General features: G+C 39.8%; 1 protein-coding gene across 3 annotated transcripts; it reads left to right on the forward strand.

Moving 5' to 3' along the window:
• Window positions 1-2721: 2721 nt before the first annotated feature.
• Window positions 2722-14623, forward strand: GCNT1 (glucosaminyl (N-acetyl) transferase 1). 3 transcript variants are annotated; one of them, XM_042877453.1, is made up of 3 exons: window positions 2722-2790; window positions 11683-11823; window positions 12229-14623. In XM_042877453.1, the coding sequence occupies exon 3, from the start codon at window positions 12367-12369 to the stop codon at window positions 13645-13647; it is 1281 nt and encodes a 426-aa protein (XP_042733387.1). In that variant the 5' UTR covers window positions 2722-2790; window positions 11683-11823; window positions 12229-12366; the 3' UTR covers window positions 13648-14623. The 3 variants fall into 3 exon arrangements, with proteins under 3 accessions (XP_042733387.1, XP_042733386.1, XP_042733388.1); XM_042877452.1 differs by lacking the exon at window positions 2722-2790 and adding an exon at window positions 7849-7974; XM_042877454.1 differs by lacking the exon at window positions 2722-2790 and adding an exon at window positions 11340-11448.
• Window positions 14624-22929: the final 8306 nt, after the last annotated feature.

Below are 22929 nucleotides of genomic sequence, written 5' to 3' on the forward strand. Positions count from 1 at the left end.
AAAATAAAATAAAATAAAATAAAATAAAATAAAATAAAATAAAATAAATATTACACTGATTAGAGAAAAAATCTGGACAAGTGTCTTTTGAAAATGCTGGAGGAGAAGCTATTAATGTTACAAAAATTAAAAGTGATGTCTGACTTTTTAGAAAGTTCTACTTCTTTAAAGCTGATGAAATGGAAAAAATACACGAATAAGCAGCAATCGCTAGGCTTTAAAAAACACTTTACAGCTCAAACTTTTGACAGAGCATGAAAGAAAAACAAAGCCTGTAAGACAACATTTTATATTCTTTATGGAATTTATTCCAAGAAAAAAAAAACCTATAAGCCCGGAGGTAGTTGTCAAATGACAGATGAGATACTGATTTCAATTTAGAGTATTCACTTATGTGACAGATGTCCTCTTAGAAAATACATATTTAAGCTATACTCTCCTTAACCATAACTACAAAAATTCAGCAAGGCACAGAAAACTCTGCTCTTGAAACTTAATTTTTCATATCCTTGTTCTCACTGAATAGCAAAATATTACCATGGCTATCAAATACTCACATGTAAGTGGAATTAATGCAAACAAGTCAAGATCTACAACAAAAAGTTACATTTTTAATTCCCACATTTTTGATTTGGGTTTTTTTTTTTTTTTCCCCACTTTTGCTTTTATTTTGTCACCCTTTTCATTGTTCCATTTAATTCCCTAAGCAATAGTTCCACAAATTCCAATTACATCTCCTTCTTCCTTATACTTTATTTTATTTCACAGCTGCCATGGAGTCACACCTCTCAGGAGTCTATCCCATAGCAGGAGTGTGTCTTGTGCATCATCAACCATGCATTCCAACCTGAAAAACCAGGTGCAAACACACTTCATCCATTTTATTTTAGGATCAGATGACAGAAACTATACATGAAAGAAACCATAAACAAAACACATGCATTGCAATTTCACAAAGCATCAACAAACAAATGACGAGTCTCTGCCAGAATGGCTAAGGATTAGCTTTCCTAAACATGTCAGTCTACTCTCCAGCTGTGCAAAACTTGGAGAATAACCTGCTTTGAACTTCAGCTATTTATCTTAAATAACTGCTTTCAATAACGACTTAAATGCTTTCTTCCCTTCTATTAGAAGTTTGTTTCAGAAGGTACTTTCTGTTACAGCAATGGTATATATAATCTCTGGTTTATTTTGGTCCTACACACCTCTTTGCTTCTGCATTTGTGTGAGCAATGAGGCAAAGGAAGTGAAAAATGATGAGTGAAAACTTCTGCTTCCAGGGATTACCTGTAACAAGACCTGTTTACTCTCATGAATCTAAAAGTTCAATTGCTCATACTGCAGCAGCACTGTAGTGCTGCTTTGCAGACACGAACAAAAGAGCAATACTTATTTACTCTATAGCTTCTCTCATTACAACAACTTAAATATCTGCATGCAGAACCAACAAGATAAGAGAGTCATCAGCTGTAATCACAGACTGTTACTGTCCTTGGGGAAAAAAAAAGAAAAAAAAAAAAAAAGACTCTTGTCTCCTTACCTCCAGATTTCTCACTCCCTTGGGAATCTCTGTCACCAGCCACTGGGTTTCCTGAGATAAGACCTTTAAACATTGCCCTCCATCAGAAGTCCATCAATTACAGACACACTAGAAGGGTAACCTTTTTTCCCCATCTGTCAGGAGAAGGGAAGAACTGCCACATCAGCACATAGTTACACACAACTTCTCAACCCAGGTGGCACAAACACAACAAAAAAATTATTGAGAAGATGAAGAGGCAGATTTTAGGCCTTGCAGCATGTTCCCAGGCCTCTGACCTCTCCAACCATCTGCAGCAACAATTTTCTCTTCACCTGTTGCTGTTTCCTATTGCCAACTTGGAAATCAAATCTCAGTTTCTGGTTAGTTGACCCTGCTTACAGCGCAGATGTGACAAAAGAGACCTTTCAGGCATGCCTCGATCTGCCAGGCCTCAGAGCTCTGCAGGTAATGCTGATCTGTAGAGATTCCTAGGATTCTTTAGTACTGCACTGTGAACTGCTGCAGGATGCAGCCTTTGGGTTTGTTTTTTTTTTAGTGGGGAAGAAGTAACTGAATTTCCTGTTTTCTTATTAAGAAGTCCTTGCATGGCTTATGATGCATTAAGAAGTTTAATCTGAAATCAACCTTCATATTTCACATCTCTCCAAACCCTGTTAAATACATTTATCTTCAGGCAGACATCTGACTGCACAAACTAATCCAAGTTTTCCTTGCTCTAGACACAGCGTGTCTAGACAAGACACGCTTGCTGCAGTTTTGGAACTGGCTACCCCAGCCACGCGGGTCTCCTTCTATCCCAGCCCCACTCCCCTCTCTGCACCGCGCTCCCGCTGATCTCGTCGCCCTGGCTGTCCCGACCGAGCCCGGCGCAGCACGGCAGGACGTGGCCGGCAGCCGCACCCAGCGCAGACCCCGGAGCCGCAGGCCATTACTGGCGCGACCGGACGGCAGACTCCTAATGTGGAGCCGACACGGGCAGGGGAAGCCCGGCGTAAAAAGTACAAAATCCGCTGCGAGGGGGCAGCTCGGAACCGTGGGGGAGAGCCAGCCAGGGGGCGGGCGGGCCTCATGGAGAGCCATGCCGAGCGGTTGTGAGGGGAGGTGTTGCAGGGGGCGGTGCGGGGCGGCACGGCGCTGCTGGCCGCTGCTGGCCGCTGGGCAAGCGCAGGGCTACGGGACCGCCGTTGGGCCGCCGCTCACGGACGACACGGAGCCGCGCCTGGAGCGCGGCGGCAGCAGCGCAGGTGGGTGAGCGGGAGGGCGGCAGCGGCGCGGGGCGAGCGGAGGAAACCGGCGGTTCCAGGGCGCTGCTCGCAGCCCCGAGATGTCCGGGGATACCCGGGCAGGTGCGGCTCTAGAGGGCAGGAGAGGCGCAGCTGCTGTGTGCACTCCTCATCATTGTGCTCCTCGCTCCTTTCTTCCCCTCATTTTTCTTTCTTCTCTTCTTGATTCTTTTCTTCTCTTCTTGTTTCTTTTCTTCTCCACTGGCTACTTTTTTTCCTTTTTTTCTTTTTTCTCTTTTCTTTTACTTTTTTCTTTCCTTTTTTTTTTCTATTTTTTTTTTTCTGTTATTTCATTAACTTCTTCCTTTCTCTCTCTTTCTTGCTTTCTTTCTTCTTTTTGGACTCTTCTGCTCATCTCTGTTATTTTCTTTCATTTCTGCCTTTTTTTTTTTTTTCTCTTCCCTCTTTCAGTATTTCTGTCGTCCCCCCTCTGCCTTTTCCCCTGGCGTTGCATACAAGGCTGGCCCCACCATTGGATGCAGAGCAGCCCAAACCAGGCTGCTGGCCTCGGAGTGCTGGGTTGGCATCAAATCTGTTCCCGGGGACAGGGCACATCTCATGCTCTTGAGTTGCAGTCCTAAGATGTGGTTTTTCTTAATTTGCTGAAACTAGGAAAACTCTGAAGAAACATGATTTATTTATTTATTTCAGAACAGCAGATCTGTTTAGAAGATTGTAAATAGTTTTCTGTGATCCAGGTTGGGTGGGAGAGCTTAGAAGTCTGACAGGAGGCTCAGTTGAGTCTGGCATTTTGCCCCTTTCAGTGCTGTTCAGAAAAGTAGACTTCTTTGTGGGAAAGAGGAGGAGTGGCAGCAGCAAGGAATTGCCATTTTGGAGCCTGAATTTTTAAATTTCTTTTTTCACGGATTATGATGTAGGTGACCTCAGAGCTGGCAGATGACAGCCCTCGGAAGTCAGAGTAAGAGGAGTCTAACATTTCAGTCTTTCGACTTCAACTTGAAAATTGTTGAGAAAAATAATGCGATATTAGGAGCTTAACTAGGAGCTCGGTTACAGTGGTACACTGTAGGTATATACATTGGAAAATAATACTCTTTTGATCCTCCCTGTGATTTACAACTCTGCCTACAGTAAACATCAGTAAGCTGCATTAATCTCTTCCATATGAATCTGAATTGTCTGGGGCAGTACTTCTTTCCTGAAGCTATAAGAGCCAAAACTTTCTTAAAAAATGTGAATACCTTTGCCAAGTCTGTACTCTTTTTCTAAACTTCAGTGAAATGCACAGGAGAATATACATGGTAAAGATCCACAGTCTGCTCTGCTGAAAATATAACAATTTGCTGAGCAAAATTCTGCTTTCTGTCTTTTGCTGTCATGGAAAAGCTGCTACTAGTTTTATGAAAAGATTTATTTCTGTTTTGCTGATAATATTCTGCTGGCTTTCCTTTGAAGCCCAACACAAAGTAGTAATTTCTCCACTTAAGTTTGTTCAGAACTTCCTGAGAAAGCGTTGTAAAATATAGTTTGTTGTGTTTTTATCTTTTTGTATATTCTTGCAATGGAGTCTACTGTCTGGTCCAAAGACCAGTATCTGGTCTTTGACAAAAAAGAATTGCACTCTTTATCTGTGTTCTTGTGTAGAGTTCGTTCAGGTCAGATTAAACTCATCTCACCTGAAGTGAACAGTGGGAGAAGAAAAAGCATGTAGTACTTTTATAGTTGTGGACTAAAACCAGGAAATGCTATTTCGTTGACTTGCACAATAGAGTTAAACCTGTGTACCAGAGCGTGATGCTGGTCCGTGTTAGTGCTGTAACTATCAGAGATTATCAAGGGACACTGTTGTTTCTGGTGCTGCTAGTGAAATTTAACTGTGCCTTTGGAACAGAGCTAACATCTCCTTTGAATTATATTTTGAGGTGTTTTTGAGGAAGGATGAAAGTACTCAGAAGTTGGATAACTTCTTCCCTCCCCTTTCAGATTCAGGCTAGGTTTGACAGGTAGTAATGCCTTCCCAGTAACTGCATCTGCCAGTTTGCTCCATCCTGAAATGCAGCATTTTCACAAGGCAGCCAATAGCAGGCACTGTAGTTGGGCACAAGGACTGCAGACCTGCTCAGCTGCTGGTAAAATTATAGCTCCTGCTTCAAGGTGAAAAATGGAAAAATATATACCTATGCAATTCACTTCAAGGCAGCCAGCGCAGAGCACAATACAGTTCCACAGTGTGTTAAACTGGGCAATATTACTTTAAAAATTTTTTGATGGTTTTTTGTTGAGATTTGTGAGTGTACCATGTCAGCTACCTTGAGGCAAAACATATTTTTGTCTCCAGTGTTAACAGTCTTAAACTTACTAAACGTCTTTGTGACAGTGGCTTTCCTTTGTTTAGTTCTACTCAGTGAACACATATGAGAATCAGACTTAGAACTCAGTTCTGGACAAGATGTACATGACAAGAGATTAATAGAAAGCTTACCAAAAATTACATTTTTTCTACACCATTTCACACACTAAGTGTCTATTTGTGTGGGTCTTACTGTTTTCTGTTTATTTTAAGGGGACATTTTTACAGTGCCAGGTGCCTGACATTTGAACATAAAATCTCAAAGTAACTGTGGTTTTGAATTTATTTTCACTATTTTTTTTTCCAAATTATTTTATTTTCCTGGGAAGCAGTTCTCTGCTTCTATTTACTCTCAATATTCAGTGTCTGGGTAGGTGTAGCTATGTCTGTAAAGCTGCCTTCTAAGCTAACAAAACACTAGGTTTTTTTCTAAATAAAAGAAATGGTTTTGTTTTGTTTTGTTTTTCTTACAAGTATCTCTGGAAAAAAAAAGTCCTGGTTTTGTGGAGTGTTGTTAATGAGCAGACTCTGTACCCACATGCATCCCCACTGCTGTCTGGGCATGACTTCCAGATTTCAGGTCTTATCCCACAGTCTGACAGTGGCCCAAACACTCTGCTTCTGACCAGTGCCCGTAAGACTGACAACTAATGGAATAAACATGTGACTGTTCATTCAATTTAAGGGCATATGTACATCTAAGGTCGCATTGCTTGATACCATGGAAACGCTGAGTAAACTGTGTCTCCACTGTGTGTAGCACATCTCTTCCAATAACCCCACATCTACACAGTCTGTCTTTGTGCTTGTGCATGTTGGTGTTCATGCAAGCTGCTTATTGTTTTAAAAATCACTTCCTCCTCAGAGCAAGTGCTCTGCATAGCTGAGTCTGAATGGAAGCAGGTTAATTGTGAAAAACAGCTTGCAGGGCATGCATACTTTGGTATGGATGGTATGCCCTGTTAAAACTCAAGGGCTTTTCAGTAAGTCCATGCCCAGTGGAGAACCTTCTGCTGAAGTGTCACGGACTAGTTGCATAGTTTCTGTTGGACTGACCTTTGAGGTCTTTTCCAACCATCATCATTGTGCTCCACCTTGGATGGAGCTTGAGTGGGAGAAGTGAAGGGCTGGATGACACTGCTTCCATACTGTTCCGATGGGCAACTCACTTCTCTTTGTATCTCCTTCCCCTCCCACTGAAGCAAAAAAAGGAAAAAATTAGTCAGTTCTGCCCCTGACTTCCCCACCCATCAAAAGCATTACTAGTTTTGTGGCCCATCCCAACCACCACTTAAGAAATGGGTGTACTCAGCACTACATTTTCCACTCAGCTTACTTCAATAGGTTTCCACAAAAATAAGAACTCCAGACTGTTATGACTGCACTTAAGATTGTAGTGAAGCTGCCAGAAAGATTTCAAGCACCTGAAGTAAAGCTTGGATGGAAAGCTAACCTATCTGTGGACATAAACTAGAGGCACGTGTCATGTTTGTGCTTCTGAGATCTCTAAAGAGCTGTGTGCCAGGAACAACTGAATCTATGTCACTGAAGCAACTATAGGTGGGGAAGCACTCACGTCTGCTTCCTCTGGCTGTTTTTAGAGGAAGGAAAATAGGGGAAGTGGAGAGGGGCAGTGAGGTACATCCTAGCTCAGTGGCCTGGGAAAGCAGTGACAGGCACTGAGGCCTTATGGATGGATGCATAACACCAGTGAGGTCTTGTGTGCCCTACGTGTAGCTGATTTTGGTCTGTGGTGCTACCCAAATCTTAGCTCCTTCCTGTCACACTTCAAGTGCCCCAAATTAAAATCTTACCCTCTCCTTAGACCCTTCCTGAGCTTCTGGTGCTGATACTGGCTCATGGTGTGTTTTGGAGCCTTCTGTTTCACTGCTTAGTTGATGTTTAGCATCTTGCTTCAACAGTTTCTCTACTGCTGTAAGCAAAGGCTGAAGTGCCAAAGTCACAAGCCATTTAATTCTTTGTCCCTGTGCCACCAAACCCTGTCATCAAGGGAAGGGTCTGTATACCATTCCATAGCAAATCCTACTTGCTTTTTTTAAAATGCAAAAAACAGTAATAATTATAAGCATAAAAATATGTATTAATATCTTAAATACAAAAAATATATATAGTTAGCATATGGTTTCACTTTCTTTTCTAAGCCTTATTAAACTGGTTGTGGAGAGGGAGGCCCTGTGTGTGATGCAGGAGAACTGACAATCTGTGTGCTGTGTCGTTGGTCAGCAGCAAGGCTTAGCAATGCAGTGCTTAACAAAGCCACACACACTCTTACACTCCCTTGGGGGGGAAGCAGAATGGTGCCCTTGTGTGGACCTACATTTTGCTTGTTTTCCGGAGTAGTAAATGTGTGTAACTGCTGTTAGAAAAATGATGAAGATAGGAGCCTAAGGACAGTAATTGGTAAATGTGATTAGAGGCAGCTCTTGCTTTTAACCTAGTTTAGGGAAAGACAAGCCTCCTACTCTCAGTCTTATTATCAGTCCAAACATGGAAGCCCGAGGCCAAACTAGGAGACTGAGTTTGCAGGTGTTGTGATCATATAGATCTCTGAAACCCTGTTGTTAAGGGAGGCTTTTCCAAACATCCTTGTCCAGGTCTTGTGTACTGTGTTGTCTTTGCTCCTCCTTAACTCCCTCCCCCCTTTTTAAGGATGCAGTTTCACAGTAAACTTGTTACTTCATCAGGTGTGCAGCTGAGGTGTGGTTCTTCTTCATTCCTCCCTGCACTGATGTTCTCCTGAGGTGGAGGCAGGCTGGGCTATCAAGATCGTTGGGCCCCACCAGTAGGCAGCTGAAACTTGCTTGTACATCAAGGTGAGTGAGGAGCTGCTGGGTGTGGGTGGCCCGTATAGTACAGGCAGGAAGGGAGCTGCTCCTTACTCCAGAAGCAGTTTATGTCAGATGATTCCCACTGTGAGACCACAGCCAAAGGGGTCTGTTGTGCTGGCAGCAAAGGGCTGGGATCGTTGTTGTTGGACTCAGACTTGGCTTCTCCGGGGCTGCTGGCAGGGCTGGTGTAACATCACGGTGCTCTTTACCACCACAAAATGCCCCTTGCACAAGTGCTGCTGCACAGTGCGGGTACCATGGTCATACTGGCAGTTCTGCCATTACCTGCTGCAGATCCAAGCCAACAGTCTGCATAAAATGTCCAAATGAGCTTCTGTTGTCCCTCAGAGCTGAGCTGTAATCTTGTTAAGGGTGGTTAGGTTGGTTCTTGAGATGTAGGGGAAAGGGTGGGGTTGGTGGTTTTTTTTATTATTGAAGACTTATATTTCTTGTTGGATTTTATGTTTGCTTTTAAGGATGGGTGAAGATATACTTATCTGAAATCACTTGCTGAGTAGGGCTAAAAGAGCGCTGTTCCCTCCTGTCTGTGGCTGCAGCCTTTCCTTAGTGAGGGTTATTCCCAGTTCTTTTCACTTGCACAAACACCCATGCAGTCTCTTTCTGACTCGTTTCAGTCAGTAATGCTGGTTGTCTTAGCAGTTATATAGTAACCAGGTAAACACATCACTAACAAAGCCAGATGTTTTTTTTACAGTAGCACCTTTACAGTAATATAAAATGTGATCTAGACTTACTCTTCCCAAAATATCTCCCAGAATGGCAGAGAACGAGTACTTGTTTCACAGATGAGCAGATGCAGCTGATCCAAGCTATGTGCCCTCGCAGAACAGGTGTCAGAAGAGAAGACCAAAACTAAGCACAGTAGTCTCTCTTCCCAAATGCCTGTGTAGATGTCCAATAGTCTGTACTAAATATCAAGCTGTAAATACCTGGTGCATTCTGTTTAGTCATATTCTACTCTCTCTTTGTGGCTCTGAAGATAACTTTGGCAGGAAGAAGTGATGCAGGCAGCTAACCGCACCTTTCTACCAACTCCTCCAGCACTAGCAGCTGTTGTAAGTTTCTGTTTTGAATGACTGCCTACATCAAAAACGCGATCTCTAATGAGGAGTAAATGTAGAAGATTGAAGTGGGTCAAGTCCATAAGAGAGACTAAATCCTGGGTGAGAGCACACCCAAAGCTTCAGTGTGAAGCCTTTTATATGTGGCTTTGCAAACCTCCTGCTCTTTCCAGTGCAAAGTTGTGTCTCTGGCAATGTGTTCTTCACTGTGCAGAGTAAAGCTGTCCAGAGAAGTGAAGAAGGTGGTAAACATTTGTCAAATGTAGTTTGAAACCAGTTTAGGGAGTATTCTAGGCTTGTGAATCTTTCTAAAACAGAAAAACAAAACAACAACAAAAAAATTCTAAAATAGATTTAGGTGATAAATTAGGTGACAGGTCACAAATCTTTCCTAGCCCTGTAAAGGTCAGTATTTACAAAGAATATGCCAGAGTTTAGTACCATTTAGTGAGGAATTGCAAGCATAAACAAAAAAAAAAGTTTATTGTTAAGTCTATTCTGTGGCAGCAGTGTGTCTATGAGAGAAATTTGACTGTAGGGGAAAAACTCCACCTAAAAATAAGAGCTCAGTTAGTCTGTAAACATTTACAGATCTCTCTCTCTGATGTAAAAGAAATGCAGATTTCCATTATTTTGAGCTCAAAACAAATGAGGAATTGCATCCAGTTTGGTATAGATGACCATTCTGAAACAGGTTATTTACCTTGTATTCAGTTGTGTAAGGAGCTTTTCATAGTGAGCTTTATTCTTCAGAAGTTCTTAGGAGGTGGAGACCACAATGGTAGCTTTCAGTTAAGGCTCTGGCTCCCTGCATCGTATAGAATTGGGGAGGAGGGGCAAACCGTAACGACCATGTTACTTGATAATGCTCGTGTTCCTACGTACACTGAGAATACAATAAAGTACCAACACTAACTCTCATTCTAAAGAAACAAATTCCAGCTTCTGACAGCTAAAAATTCAGTTAAAAATGAGGCATTTTTATAACTTGGTAAGCGTAGAACAGTAGTTTAAGGCTAACCAATATTACAAGCTTCACCTTAAGGAAATACATACTTGATAGATTATGAAGACAACGGCATAGTTGGTCTCCTTCCTTTATTAATTTCATTTGTTATGAATATTATTTTTGTTAGATCAGATCTACCAGTCAGAACTGGAAGAATGTCAAGGAAACAAGTATGTAGGAGGTTATAAGGCACGTTAAAAGTTACTCTAAACTGCCTGATGCTAGATCACAATTTAAATGTGGTAATTGTGGAATTCCCCCCCACAGCCGGTTGTTTTTTTTTTTTTTTTTTTGCTTGTTTTTGTTTAATTAAAATTCGAAGTGTGAGACCAATTGCTTCTACAGTACCACTGCACAATTTCATCTGCAATTGTACACACGTTTACTTAGCTACTTACATTACGAGTTTAAATTTTAGTTCTTCCAGCCTGACATCAGTATGCACCTAAGATAGACTTGGAACAAACATCTGCCTTTCTGGTTATAGTACTGCCTGAAAATTTTGCTGATCCCTACTGCTGTGCTATACATTTGTGCAGTGAGATCACCCTCCAGCCACCTTCTCCACCTGGATTTATTCCCCCAGTCAGTTTGCAGAGTGGGCACAACAGTGGACCCAAAACATAGTGCATCCCAGTGGCATCATTGCTGTCAAAAATCTTCATAATATCGGATCTCAAATTTTTACACATACATTTTGAGTTAAAATCAAATTGAGATCCATAGTTTGAGAATTAAAAGCTAAAGTAATACTGTGGTACCATAAGGAAAAGAGGAAAAAAAAAAAAAGATCTTATGCTGAACCTATAGTAAAGCTGTGAAGGACATACAGTTCACTCTTAAACAAATGTTCTTATCAATTATTTTTGGAAGCAATTACTCTTAGAGCTGGACAAAAAAGTCATAGCACAAAAAAATGTACTGAAAGTAATAAAAATGAAAGGAGCTATGTGTCTTTCCAATTCAGGGATGTGATGAACTCTCTGACTTGTGGACTAAAATGTTGGAAGATGTTTGCTATATGTTATACTGTTTTTTGCAACTACAGCTTAGTTTGAAATTCATACCTGCACTGGATTATTCAGACAATGAATTTGTAATCAGAAATGACATTTGTGTAGCAGTGTAAATTGTTTAAGAATTTCCTGGCTTTGAGCAGTCTTTGAAGTGATACTTAGAAAAAAAAATAATTCTAGTCCTTTAACACTTCAGTATTGCAGTAGTGCAACCTTCAAGAGATGCTGACAGAATGAAAGTATTTCAACACTGTGTGAACAGAAGCAGGACCAGAAAAATAACTTATCGTCTCTAAGTGAAGATGAAGATAGGATTGGCAAGTCATAAATCTTGATGCAACTCAGCCTTGTGGTATGTTTCAACATCAAAAGCAACAGCTGAACAGTAAAAATGGAGAGTGTCTAGACAATGGTAATGCAGTACTGCAGTACTAAGAGAGGCAGGGGCTTAACACAAATCAGCTTTAGAATGAGTAGTAACTACTGCCTTTTTACCTTGAAAAAGTGCTTCAGCAGTTCAGCTACAGCACCTTTCACAAAGGTGAGGAGCTCTGCTTTACTAATTTCTTTCTCCTCTTTTCATCAGCTCTTTCCTAATAGCATTTCTAAGATTAAGGATGTTGAAGAGAGTGCACCTCATGTAAAAGTCTTGAAAGTCTTCTGTGACTGTCTCCCCACTGAGGAGAAGGATCATCAGTAGCATTCAGTAGCATCTAGGAAGTTAGTGGTAAGTTAAAGTTCTGATGCAATCTGTGTCACTGCTGAACTAGATATAAAATGCTCTTGTCTAATTCTGAAGATGAATTAACATCAAGTACTTGCTATGCCAATAACAAATCTGACTTACTGACCTTAATTTTGTCAGAAGAAGTCAAACGTGTTTCTGTTCTCTATCAGAACTTTTGTCTGTATCCTTAGTGCTACAGCTGATAAAAGATAGGAAATAACGTACCAGCTGTATTTTCCCTCTTTTCCACTTTTATTGAAAAAAAAAATTCTCATTTTCAGCAAAATATTTTTATTTGAAATATTTGCTCTTTACAGTCTGTTAATAGCAATGCCATTATTATCCCTTTGTCTTCTAAAGAAATCTTAGCAACGGCAGTGATTATGATATTTCATTTTATTTTAGGACTTTTCCTTCCATCTCCTTGACAAATGCTCCAAGTTCCCAAAAACCATGAACTGTTTTTTCTGACGTTGTTGAGGCTCACACAAGCAGAGTGGAGGGCTATTTTTTTTAGTTCTGCAAAGCCACCTGGTATTTGAAATGCTGAAAAGGAAACTACGTTTTTTCCACAACTTACGATTCAGACTTCTCTTGGGTCTAACTCTGATTTTAGTAATCATTTCGGTTTTGAAAGTTAACCAGAAAACAAACTTCTTAAATCGAAGACATCTTGAGCTGACTAAGGAGGACCCTATTGGCGACATTAACTGCACCAAGGTATTGGAGGGTGATGTAGAAGAAATTCAGAAGGTAAAGCTTGAGACCTTATCAATGTCATTTAAGAAACGTCCCAAACTAACTACCAATGACTATATTAACATGACAACAGACTGTGCCTCTTTCATCAAGATGAGGAAATACATTATGGAACCTCTCAGCAATGAAGAAGCAGAATTTCCAATTGCTTACTCAATAGTGGTTTATCACAAAATAGAGATGCTTGACAGACTTCTGAGATCAATCTATGCTCCTCAGAATTTTTACTGCATCCATGTTGATAGAAAATCTCCAGAATCTTTTTTTACAGCTGTGAAAGGAATAGTCTCCTGTTTTGATAATGTCTTTATATCCAGCCAGTTAGAGAGTGTTGTGTATGCTTCATGGAGCAGGGTACAGGCAGATATTAATTGCATGAAAGATCTCTTTAGAAGAAGTTCAAACTGGAAATATCTAATAAACCTCTGTGGTATGGACTTTCCTATAAAGACCAACCAGGAAATAGTAGAGAAATTAAAAGCCCTTAAAGGCGAAAACAGCTTAGAAACAGAAAAAATGCCTGTTTATAAAGAAGTAAGGTGGAAAAAACACTATGAGATTGTTGATGGTAAAGTGAAAAACACAGGTATAGACAAACAACTACCGCCTCTCAATACTCCAATTTTTTCTGGTAGTGCCTATTTTGTAGTTAGCAGAAGATTTGTAGAATACGTATTAGAAAATAGCAAAATCCTCAAATTTATTGAGTGGGCAAAAGACACTTACAGTCCTGATGAGTACCTATGGGCAACGATTCAGAGAATCCCCGACGTCCCAGGCGCTGTTTCTTCTAATGAGAAGTATGACGTTTCTGATATGAATGCACTGGCTAGGTTTGTCAAGTGGCAGTACTTTGAAGGAGATGTGTCTAAAGGTGCACCCTACCCACCATGCAGTGGAGTTCATGTTCGCTCTGTCTGTGTGTTTGGTGTAGGAGACCTGAACTGGATGCTGCGAAACCACCACTTCTTTGCTAATAAGTTTGATACTGATGTTGATCCTTTTGCGGTGAAGTGTTTGGAAGAATATTTGCGACACAAAGCTTTGAATCTGCAAAAGAACTGAAATGCTGCATGCTCCAGTTGTGATACGCAGGACCAAAGAACATACAGCTGTAAATTTTTGCAGTCAACGCTGGTGGTGATGGTGGTGGTGGTGATGATGGTAATGATGATTATTGCTACATTGGTATGGTGATAATGTGGCCCTTCTTTGTGTGCTGACAAGGAGGAAAGAAGACAGAAGCCTCAGATGAAGATGAGAATGCCTTGTGTTGCATGCTAGGGCTTGGAACTTGGATGCAAAATCACAGACAGTAGTGTTTGGAAGCTCAACTAATTTGAATATTTATTATCTCAATATGTGTTATGGTATAATTATTGGGCTTCCTGGGTAAAACTATTTGTTGAACGTGTGGAAAATGTTGTTCATGATTATTTCTGAGTTACTGGTATTTTGCTTTTTTGTTGCTGTTGTTTGTTTGTTTGTTTTCTCAAGAATGTAATGCTCGCTGAAAAGGAGAAGTGAGGAGAAATAGGGGAAAGCAGCAGCTGGCCTGCATGAAGTTCATGTTGAGTGCTGGAAGATCTCAGGAACTTAACAATGAATTGATTTGAAAATTAAACAAAAGGGGATATACCAAAGCCAAAGGTCATCATTTAACTTAAATATGAATGCTGCAGTTCTGCAATATGTAATTTTGAGTCCTTCTGGAAATCTTCAGCAAGAAAAATTAAGGACTTGTATTTCTATTTTTGTAACAAGATCTTCCTTTTGTACTCTTAAGCCCTCCCTGGTAATGTGATAAGAAGTTTATATATTAGTTCCTTGTTGTATCTTCTCAGGGAAACTTCAGTTTTGTGCCTGATAAGAGTTGGAATTTTACACTTACTGTATCACGAGCCTTGCTTTTGGAATTAGAATGATTCAGAAAGTCATTCTCAAAAACTTAAAAGAATTGCAGCAATGTCTAAATGTTACTGATTCAACTGCTGATTTCTACATTCTGTTAACTTCAAGTTGCATTCCAGACAACTTTAACACTAGGTGTGAAAGAATAAAGTTATTTTTCTGAATGATGTTGTCTCTTCCTACAAGTAAATTCCTGCAAAAAGCATTGCCAAAAACTCTAATCATGAAGAGCTATGTTATCTTTGCTATAAGCTGCAGTGGAGGCAAATCCTACCTTTCCCACATCCATTCATTCATGTATCCATGATTATATAAATTTATCTGGCGCAGCTGTTACATATTCTTTTGTTTGCTTGCTTATTTATTTATTTCCAATTCACTTATTTCTTTTGGTAGAGTGGAAAGGAGGAAATCTGTAAGAGCTTCAGATTAGTTCCCTACTGGGCTTAGCTACTGAGATGTGGCACAAGTACTACAGACAGTACCGAGGCATGGCAACCAGTAAACAGGACAGCATGAGAAATGGTACTATTGCTTATTACTTTCCATAGACTTCTAGTTCGTCATGCATGATTACTGTCAGGTATACTATCTGATCCTGGAATTTATTATTAGTACTACCAAGTGACATAGCAGACACCGCATCTTTTTGTTGTTTGTGTCTCTTGGATTGCTGTGAAGGCAGTATAAGTTTCTCACAAACGTAGTTTGTCATGAAGTTTCTTCTGGGAAATATTTAGGTGCGAACACGATGAGCAGCTTAGCAACTTACCCTTTGATCATATAAGCTCTTAAGGGCGCTACAGATTCAATCTTAAATGAGGCCTTTTCTTTTCAACCCTATCTTTAAAACCACCTGAAAGCTGTTCAGGAAGAGTTCAGAGATGCTCCCTTGGTGCATAATTACCTGGTGCATGTAATTGTGGCCTGGGAGATGAGCACAGGAGGGAAATACCCTGTGGTAACCCAAATTGTCTTCCCCAGCTTTTGGCTTTCGAACAAGAATGGTCTCAATAGACAGCTGTACTTCACCGCCTTTGCACAAGCTACAGCACAGAGGAACTTCACTGTGCAGTCATGGGAAATGTCAGGAAATTTCATTTTCAACTCATTTTTTTTTTTAACAATTTCTACCTTAAGACAAACTGTATAAATAGCTTTTATGACACTGTGGCTCATAGTTCAAAAATGATGGAAAAGATGATAGTGAAGTTCCCAGCACAGCATGGATGTATTTAATTGCTTGAAATCCTCCAGACATCAGCTTGTTCACTTGTTGCAGTGTGTTTTGCATATACTAACATGTATAATACAATGCCTATCTTCTAACAATGCTGCTACTGTAGATGGTGCAGATTGTACTTGATTAGGTACTCCAAGCGTTACTATTTGGACAGTGTCAAGAGAGATCCTGTGTATACTCATGGTGTGGTCTGTTCTATACAGAAGGAAAAATGCAAGAACTGCTCAGCGTTTAGCATGAATTCTCCAGTACAGAGAATTCTTTTTTTCTCCTGGGGAACATAAACCACATAAACAACCACCCTCAAACTAAACTGTAGAAGGGAAGCTCCAATTTAGTAGATTTTAGGTGATGTAAGGAGTACCCAGATGAACAGTCGTTGAAGAAATATATGCCTTTCTCAAACTCTCTTACTGTGTCTTTCAATTTTCCATTCCTGATTTTTCCAGAACAGCTTAGTGAACTGGGGTAGTGCTCTGGTTCAGCCATAAAAATGAAACAAGCCCCAGTCCCAAATTTCTACCTAAGCATTTTGGGTGGCCTCATCAATAGCAAATTTGTTGCTTTACACATACAGTTAAGTAATTGTGGTAACCAAGTATCCTTATTCCTAGGAGTCACTAAGCCAAAAATTTTCAAGCTCAAAGGCTGATTTTGTCCCAGAAACATAATTACTTACGCTTTCATCCAAAACCTCCTTCCTGTGTTATGTTTGGTTGGACAGGAAGGATGTGTTTGGCTGCCTGACTGCTGCCGAGTTAGCACATCAGAAGGTGACAGGAAAACTTTGAGCTGAACAGTGCAGTTATGATCAAATTAACCACCAGATTGCCATGACTTGGTGCATTTTTAAGTGGCATGACGAATAACAATAGCTACCTGGACTATAACGTATAACTGCAATGCATATGCATTAGAAAATGAAAAAGAAAGAAGAGGATGTCCCTTGCATTGTGCTGATAAGGATATAATCCCTTCCTCTAGATGCAGTGCTGCTACAAGCTCAGAATGGCAACAATAAAAATAATGAACGTGATTCAAGATATCCTCGCAATATTTCACAGTTTCCTAATAATAGTTTATTTTAATCTTAAAAAATTAGTAGTGCATTACTTAGTCACTTATAGAATACACTGAAGTCCAAGTAGTAGTGAGGATCTCCTCAGTCAGTTGAAATATTAGAAACTGTATTATGTAGAATGGCTTTCCACTAATTAGCAATACCAGCCATTCTCAGCTTAAAATTTCAGAAATCTAGCAGCTGATTTTCTTCTCAAATTAAATTCCTTTCATTTGGCTAACAGAGCTTAACATGAAGAAGTTAAGAACACAACCAAACACTTGAAGTCCAGGTGAGGTATTTTAATTTTTTTTTTCCCCAAGCACATGTTGTGAAGGAAAAAAAAAAAAAAAAGAAAAAAAGAAAAAAAAGATTATACTGAAAAATATTCAGCTAGGAACAGCATGTCAAGAAGCAGATATTATCTTAAAAATCTCTGTACTGTACTCCAAGAGACAGGATATTCGAACTCCTTCTGACAGACACTGATCTAATTATTCTTTCTTAAAGTAATTTATTTTAGATCTGTGAACCAGGTTCTACTGGGAGATCCAGTCATGCATTAGTAATAACATCAGGTACTGACCTTAGCCTTTTTCTCTTGTTAAGATAAGCAGTAATTCAGAAATTATAGCAGAAGAAAATGTTTAATTATTACAGTCTGTCTAGTGACACCGACATTAATTTGCCTGAAGCAATCCCTTTTATCTCCCTTCCTTTCAATCAACTTTGCTGCATGTCTGGGTGGGGAGCAGAAGTTACTGTATGACTTCTAAGTTTTTTACTGTATTTTACTGACTGGTGTCTGATAGAAATGGAAAGCTGTGGCTCAGTATCAGTGGTTGTAAGTTAGTTCTTATTTTGGCACTGGTTATCTGGTTTGCACTAGTGGTGCTGGAAAGACAGACTTCTCAGTGTTGATGTGACATTTCTTTGGCATGGAAGACTAACACTATAGGACTGCCCACCACCTCTGTGTAGGTAATACTCTTAACCTTTTCAAACAGTGGGTTACAGTAATTAGATCACTACCTGTGCCAGGCTCTTAAACCTTGATAAACTGTTAGAACCACTAGATTATCAGGACGATGTTGTAATACCTTCTCCACAAGAAGGCGTGTAACTCCTTAACCTGGAGTTAAATCCCAGCCACTATTCTTGCCTGTTTGTACCCTCTGCAAAAATCAGCAGACCTGCTGCTGACAATACACCAGCTCTTGCTGGCCAATTGCCCCCCTGCCTGCATGGGGCTTCTGAGCCCAAAAGGAGGCAGTGAGCTCACCTGTTCTGCACCAGGCAGTGCTGCCCAAGCTACCTGCACAGCATGTCTGCGTTGTGCTTGAGCAGAGCAAAGAGATGCTTGTTAGAAATAATGTCACGTTCTTATAGTCCTTGCATCTTGACACACTCAATTCCCATTGCTACAGAGGAGGTTTGTTTCTACACCATAGTAAACCCCAAACCTACTTTGGGGTGCTGAGACCAGAACTAATTGTCTCTTTGGTGCTCATGGCCCCATAGCCACTCCTTCACAAGAACTGGACAACAAATCTACAGCACATAAAATGGAAGAATTCAGAAAAAATAAAAATAAAAATAAAAATAAAAATAAAAATAAATAAAAATAAATAAAAATAAAAAATAAAAATATAATATCCAGACTGCATAGCTCAGGTACAGCTGAACAAGGTACAAGGAGAAGTGAAGCTCAGACAGGGTTACAGAGCCTACTTGAGGCTTACTGCATTGGGATTTGTTTTTTTTTTTAACTCCAGCTTCCCATCCCTTAAGTCACAGGGGGACCTAGGTTGAAAATAAGATACAAAGTACTTTTTAACCACATACTGTCAGAAGAATCTGTTACTGGATTTTCTGTCAAAATTTATTTCACAATATGCACTGAATCTTTTATTAAAAAACAAAACAAACAAACAACAAAAAAATAAACCATTAAAGTAATTACAGCAGTCAGACACACAGGGAAAATAAAAGATGTTTTCTTCTAGCAGCTGAAATCTTTCTCGGTTCCTCCAAATCAGCAAAACTTGAAAACATACAATTCTTTCCTTTATGAATTCAAAATAAGAACTACTACATACACCATGTTTTTTGATAAATTTACTTAATGTTAATATTGATAACCTGACATTCAGGATAAAATAGCAAGTTGAATTGTGAATGTAGATTATATTTTATCATTTAGAAACAGTTCTCACTATTTTAACATGACACTTTGAACATATTTTCTAGGTTCAGTAGGATCTTCCATAAGAAGCAAAGAAAGAGGAATGTTTTCAATTGAATACAGTCACTTTTGCGTTATTGTTTAACAGAGGGGCATAATCAATTGCTTATTTAGGGGAAGGATGGGCAGAATCATTTCTGTGTTTCTACCTGATCCAGGTTTTAATTTCTCGGTGGATGTGGTATTGAAGCCAAACTAGTGAAAAGAAAATGGGACCTAGAGAATGGATTGGATCATGTATTTCAGTTGTGACATTGATTTCAGCTGGCTGGTTCCTTACATTTTTTGAAATTCAGAATCTCAAGCTCTCTTAAGAATAATAGCTTTTTCATGGCTGACATTTATCTGGCAGAGAATAATGAAAACAATTGGTGGCTTTATTTTAAAATTAAAACCTTATTTTGCAACTACAAGGTTCTTTTTCATTAGAACTCTCAGAAATAAATGCTCTGGGAAATAACAGCAGTTTCTAAATGTCTCTGTTCTATCTTCATGCGGTCTCAAAAATCTTGAAGTCCACATTGTCTCAGTATTTACCAAATTCAACTAAAATGGTATTGAACAAGATACAGCTGAGGCTTTATCTCTTTCGAAGGTCATATTATTGTGAATATATCAAAATCTATTGTCAACAATAGGCTTTCTCCCATCTTCCAAAGACTGAATTTTTACCAGTAACCTGAAGAACACTCAGAAGATGTCCATTAGACTGGCAGCTCTGCAGCGTAGTCCATGTACTTCATTCAATTTTATGAAACTATCACCATTTTCCACTAGCTAAACATCTTTGTAGCATTAAAAACAGTAACTTATGAACATTATTTAAATGAGAAGGAAAATCCTCCACAAGGTTGTCTTTCATCAAACTGAAGTTGAATGACACAGGCTTAAACACTCCGTCAAAAAACAGAAAATATTCATGAGCAACAAATAATGGAAAGTGACAGTCAGAGAAGAACAGAATGACACTCAGCATGTCACAATATTTCATGTAGCTCTGTCTTAGAGACTCAAGTCTGTAGTTCAGCACTAGTCATCAGATACTTCCAGCCAGCAGAGCTGGGCCAGCTGCTGCATGGTGGAAGGGGTGATCTAATGACAGAGGTTGAAGTTTTTTTTGGTGCTCTTGACTTACCCACACCCCTGGGGGCAACTGGGCTGCACACAATTGTACTGAGCTGGCCAATTTCCTGTCAATGCCCATTAGCTCTGACAGGTCATGGAGATCAGAGGTGGTTCCCAATGACCAGAGAATAGCAAATGTTGCACCCATCTTCAGAGTAAGGTAAAGGAATGATCCGGGAAACTTCATCCTGGTTGTCCTCATCTTTGCCCTCTGGGAAAACCACGGATGCAGCACATATTCTGCAAGTTTGTGAGGCAAAAGACGATGACTAGAAATAGTCAGGAAGGATTCACCAAGGCTAAATCATTTGGACTTAGCAAATAATATGGATTTATCATGGCTAAGTGGCCATACAGCCTTTCATGATAAAAGGCCTAGATTTCTGGATGAGAATGAGAAGGATGTCACTGCCTACAGGCATACCAGCAAGGCTTTGACAGATGCTGTGAGGAGAAGTTGTGGGAGCCAGGCTGGGGAAGGGCATTGGAAATGTTTTCTGTGCTGCTGAAGGGGTTGCCTGGTGCCATAACTTTTGCCAGTGGTAGCCACAAATTGAAAGTGGGGAGTTTATAGATGAAGAGAAGGGGAAAATCTTCCCTGACAAGATAACTAAGTACTGGAACAGGCTGCCCAGGGAGGCTGTGCCATCTTTGTCCTTGGAGGTTTCAACCCCAGCTAAAGTCCTGAGCAGCCATGCCTGTCTTTACTGCCAGCTTATCTTTCACTGGGGTTTGGTCTGACTGACCCCTGTGGTCCTGACCAGATAATAATACTTTCTTTATTGCTCCAGAGGTTGTACATTTATAAAATCACTCCAAATGAATAAGAGATGAAACAAAATATTTCTGGAGACACATAACCAATTTCTTATGAATTAAATATTTTAAATAATACGTAGTATCTGGGGATTGCTGAACTCACTTCCTTGTTAGGCATATTCCCTTAGCAACCTTTGTAAATACCAGCCCCAATTAACCCCCAAGTAGTTCCCCTTTTTCACCCATTGTGTTATTTTTAAGTTAGTACTTTCTTTACAAGAACCAGCTACATCTAACTGCAATTTAAGTTAAAAGTTTGTTTAGATTAATAGAAAGATTGCAGGCTGAGATGGGCAGGCTATTTAATACATGTGATGTAAAGACACCTGTCCATGACAGATAGTTGTATTTCAGAGGATCAACTATTCTATGTGCCTGTTGCCTATGTTTCTGGGCTTGCATAATGCTTTAAAATGTATTGGAAAAAAGGTTTGGTGTAAGTATGTATGTGTCTGAGTGGATAGATGGAGATCATCTCTTTGGACTATAGGAAGAACTTGTAATAGTTTAAAATGAAACCACCTAATGTAGACCTCTAGTGGATATTTGATAGCTAAGATGTATCTAACAGTCCTATGCAAATGCTTTTCTTAGTATTGGTACATCAGAATACATAAATGGAATTATTAGTTTTTATATATGGGCATTGTGATTATAGTAGCATAAGTGCTTTTTTGCAGAAGGCAGTATGTGGTTAATGTTTGTTGAGTGCTGCTCTGTTTAACTGCTGGAAAAAAGGGAAAATAATTCCATCAAAATGATTTCACATTCTACCGGGTGCTCTGTGTCATTTGTTGGCAAGAGTAATGGAAGGAAAAATAACAGTAACAAAAAGTGACCATGGAATGGTTTCTTTTTTCAGTTAACAGCACCAGCTCCAATTTTCTTTCCCATATGTAATTCTGTCTAAACTGCAGTAAACTACAATGATATATTTTGTATTTTGGTTTTTGTTTTCAAAAAGTACAACAAACACCTAAAGTGGAAGCCTGAATAATTCTGTCCAAGATCACATGACATCCTTGCCCAGCTGCACATAAAGTTAGAAGATCTCCACTCCACCAAGCTCTTATCTTTGATCGTTCATGCGTCACCCAAAGATGTGAATCTATGTTTCCTTCTGGACTGGCCCAAGCTTGGTGCCTTGTTCATTTTTAAGTCTGCACAAATGTCTGTAGGAAAATCTTTCCTTCCCTTACACTCTCTTTGCCTTACAAGAGGGAATGCACATCTCTCTATGAACAGCTCTTTTCTCTGAAGAGCTTTCTAGGGACAAGCTGGTTGAAGACAATCCTTTCTGGGCAGCTGTGCATTGGCCTGCTCCATGAAGCTGATCATCACCTGTGCCTCTTGCTCATCCTTGCCAAGGAGCACACAAGCTCTGAACAAGGGATTCGTTTCAGTAACAAAAGGCCAGAATGTTGCAAGTCTCAGGCAAGATCTTCCAAAGCCCTTTTGAAGAAAATACATTGCGTGCTTTCTGTAAGTGCAACTCAATGTGTACCCCTTCACTGATGTTTACAGTGTGCAGATACTGAAGACTACCAGCCCTCCAAAACACCAAAGGAGAATACACCACTCTGATATCTGCCTGATTTCAAGTTTCTTGCAACCTTGAGAAAGCACAACAAAGCAATAAGAACTATGGTTCTCTTAGCTCTGAGCAGTTTCTGAAAAAAAAGTGTATCACCCTCAGAATTCTTAGACAAATGATCCTCAGCTTGAGGAAAAAAAAAAAAACAAACACTACTCTGCCTTTTCTACTTCTTGTCTATTGTCAGATGGAAAATGTATTTAAAAGATGGCTGATATATTAAAAATATCTGAGTCTGAGTGTTCAATGGCAATCTGCTGGAAAGGATTATGTTGTTGAATAAAATACTACATAAGTAATTTTCAAGAAACTGTTGGCACCTTTTCTCTGTGAATCAAGTCCAGAGCTGC

This window comes from Lagopus leucura, unplaced genomic scaffold (assembly GCF_019238085.1).
Source record: "Lagopus leucura isolate 7727_CA_CO unplaced genomic scaffold, USGS_WTPT01 Super-Scaffold_100018, whole genome shotgun sequence".
NCBI lineage: Eukaryota > Metazoa > Chordata > Aves > Galliformes > Phasianidae > Lagopus > Lagopus leucura.

Coding starts and splice junctions, on each gene's coding strand:
- GCNT1 (XM_042877453.1), top strand. CDS start 12,367: ATGCTGAAAAGGAAACTACGTTTTTTCCACAACTTACGATTCAGACTT.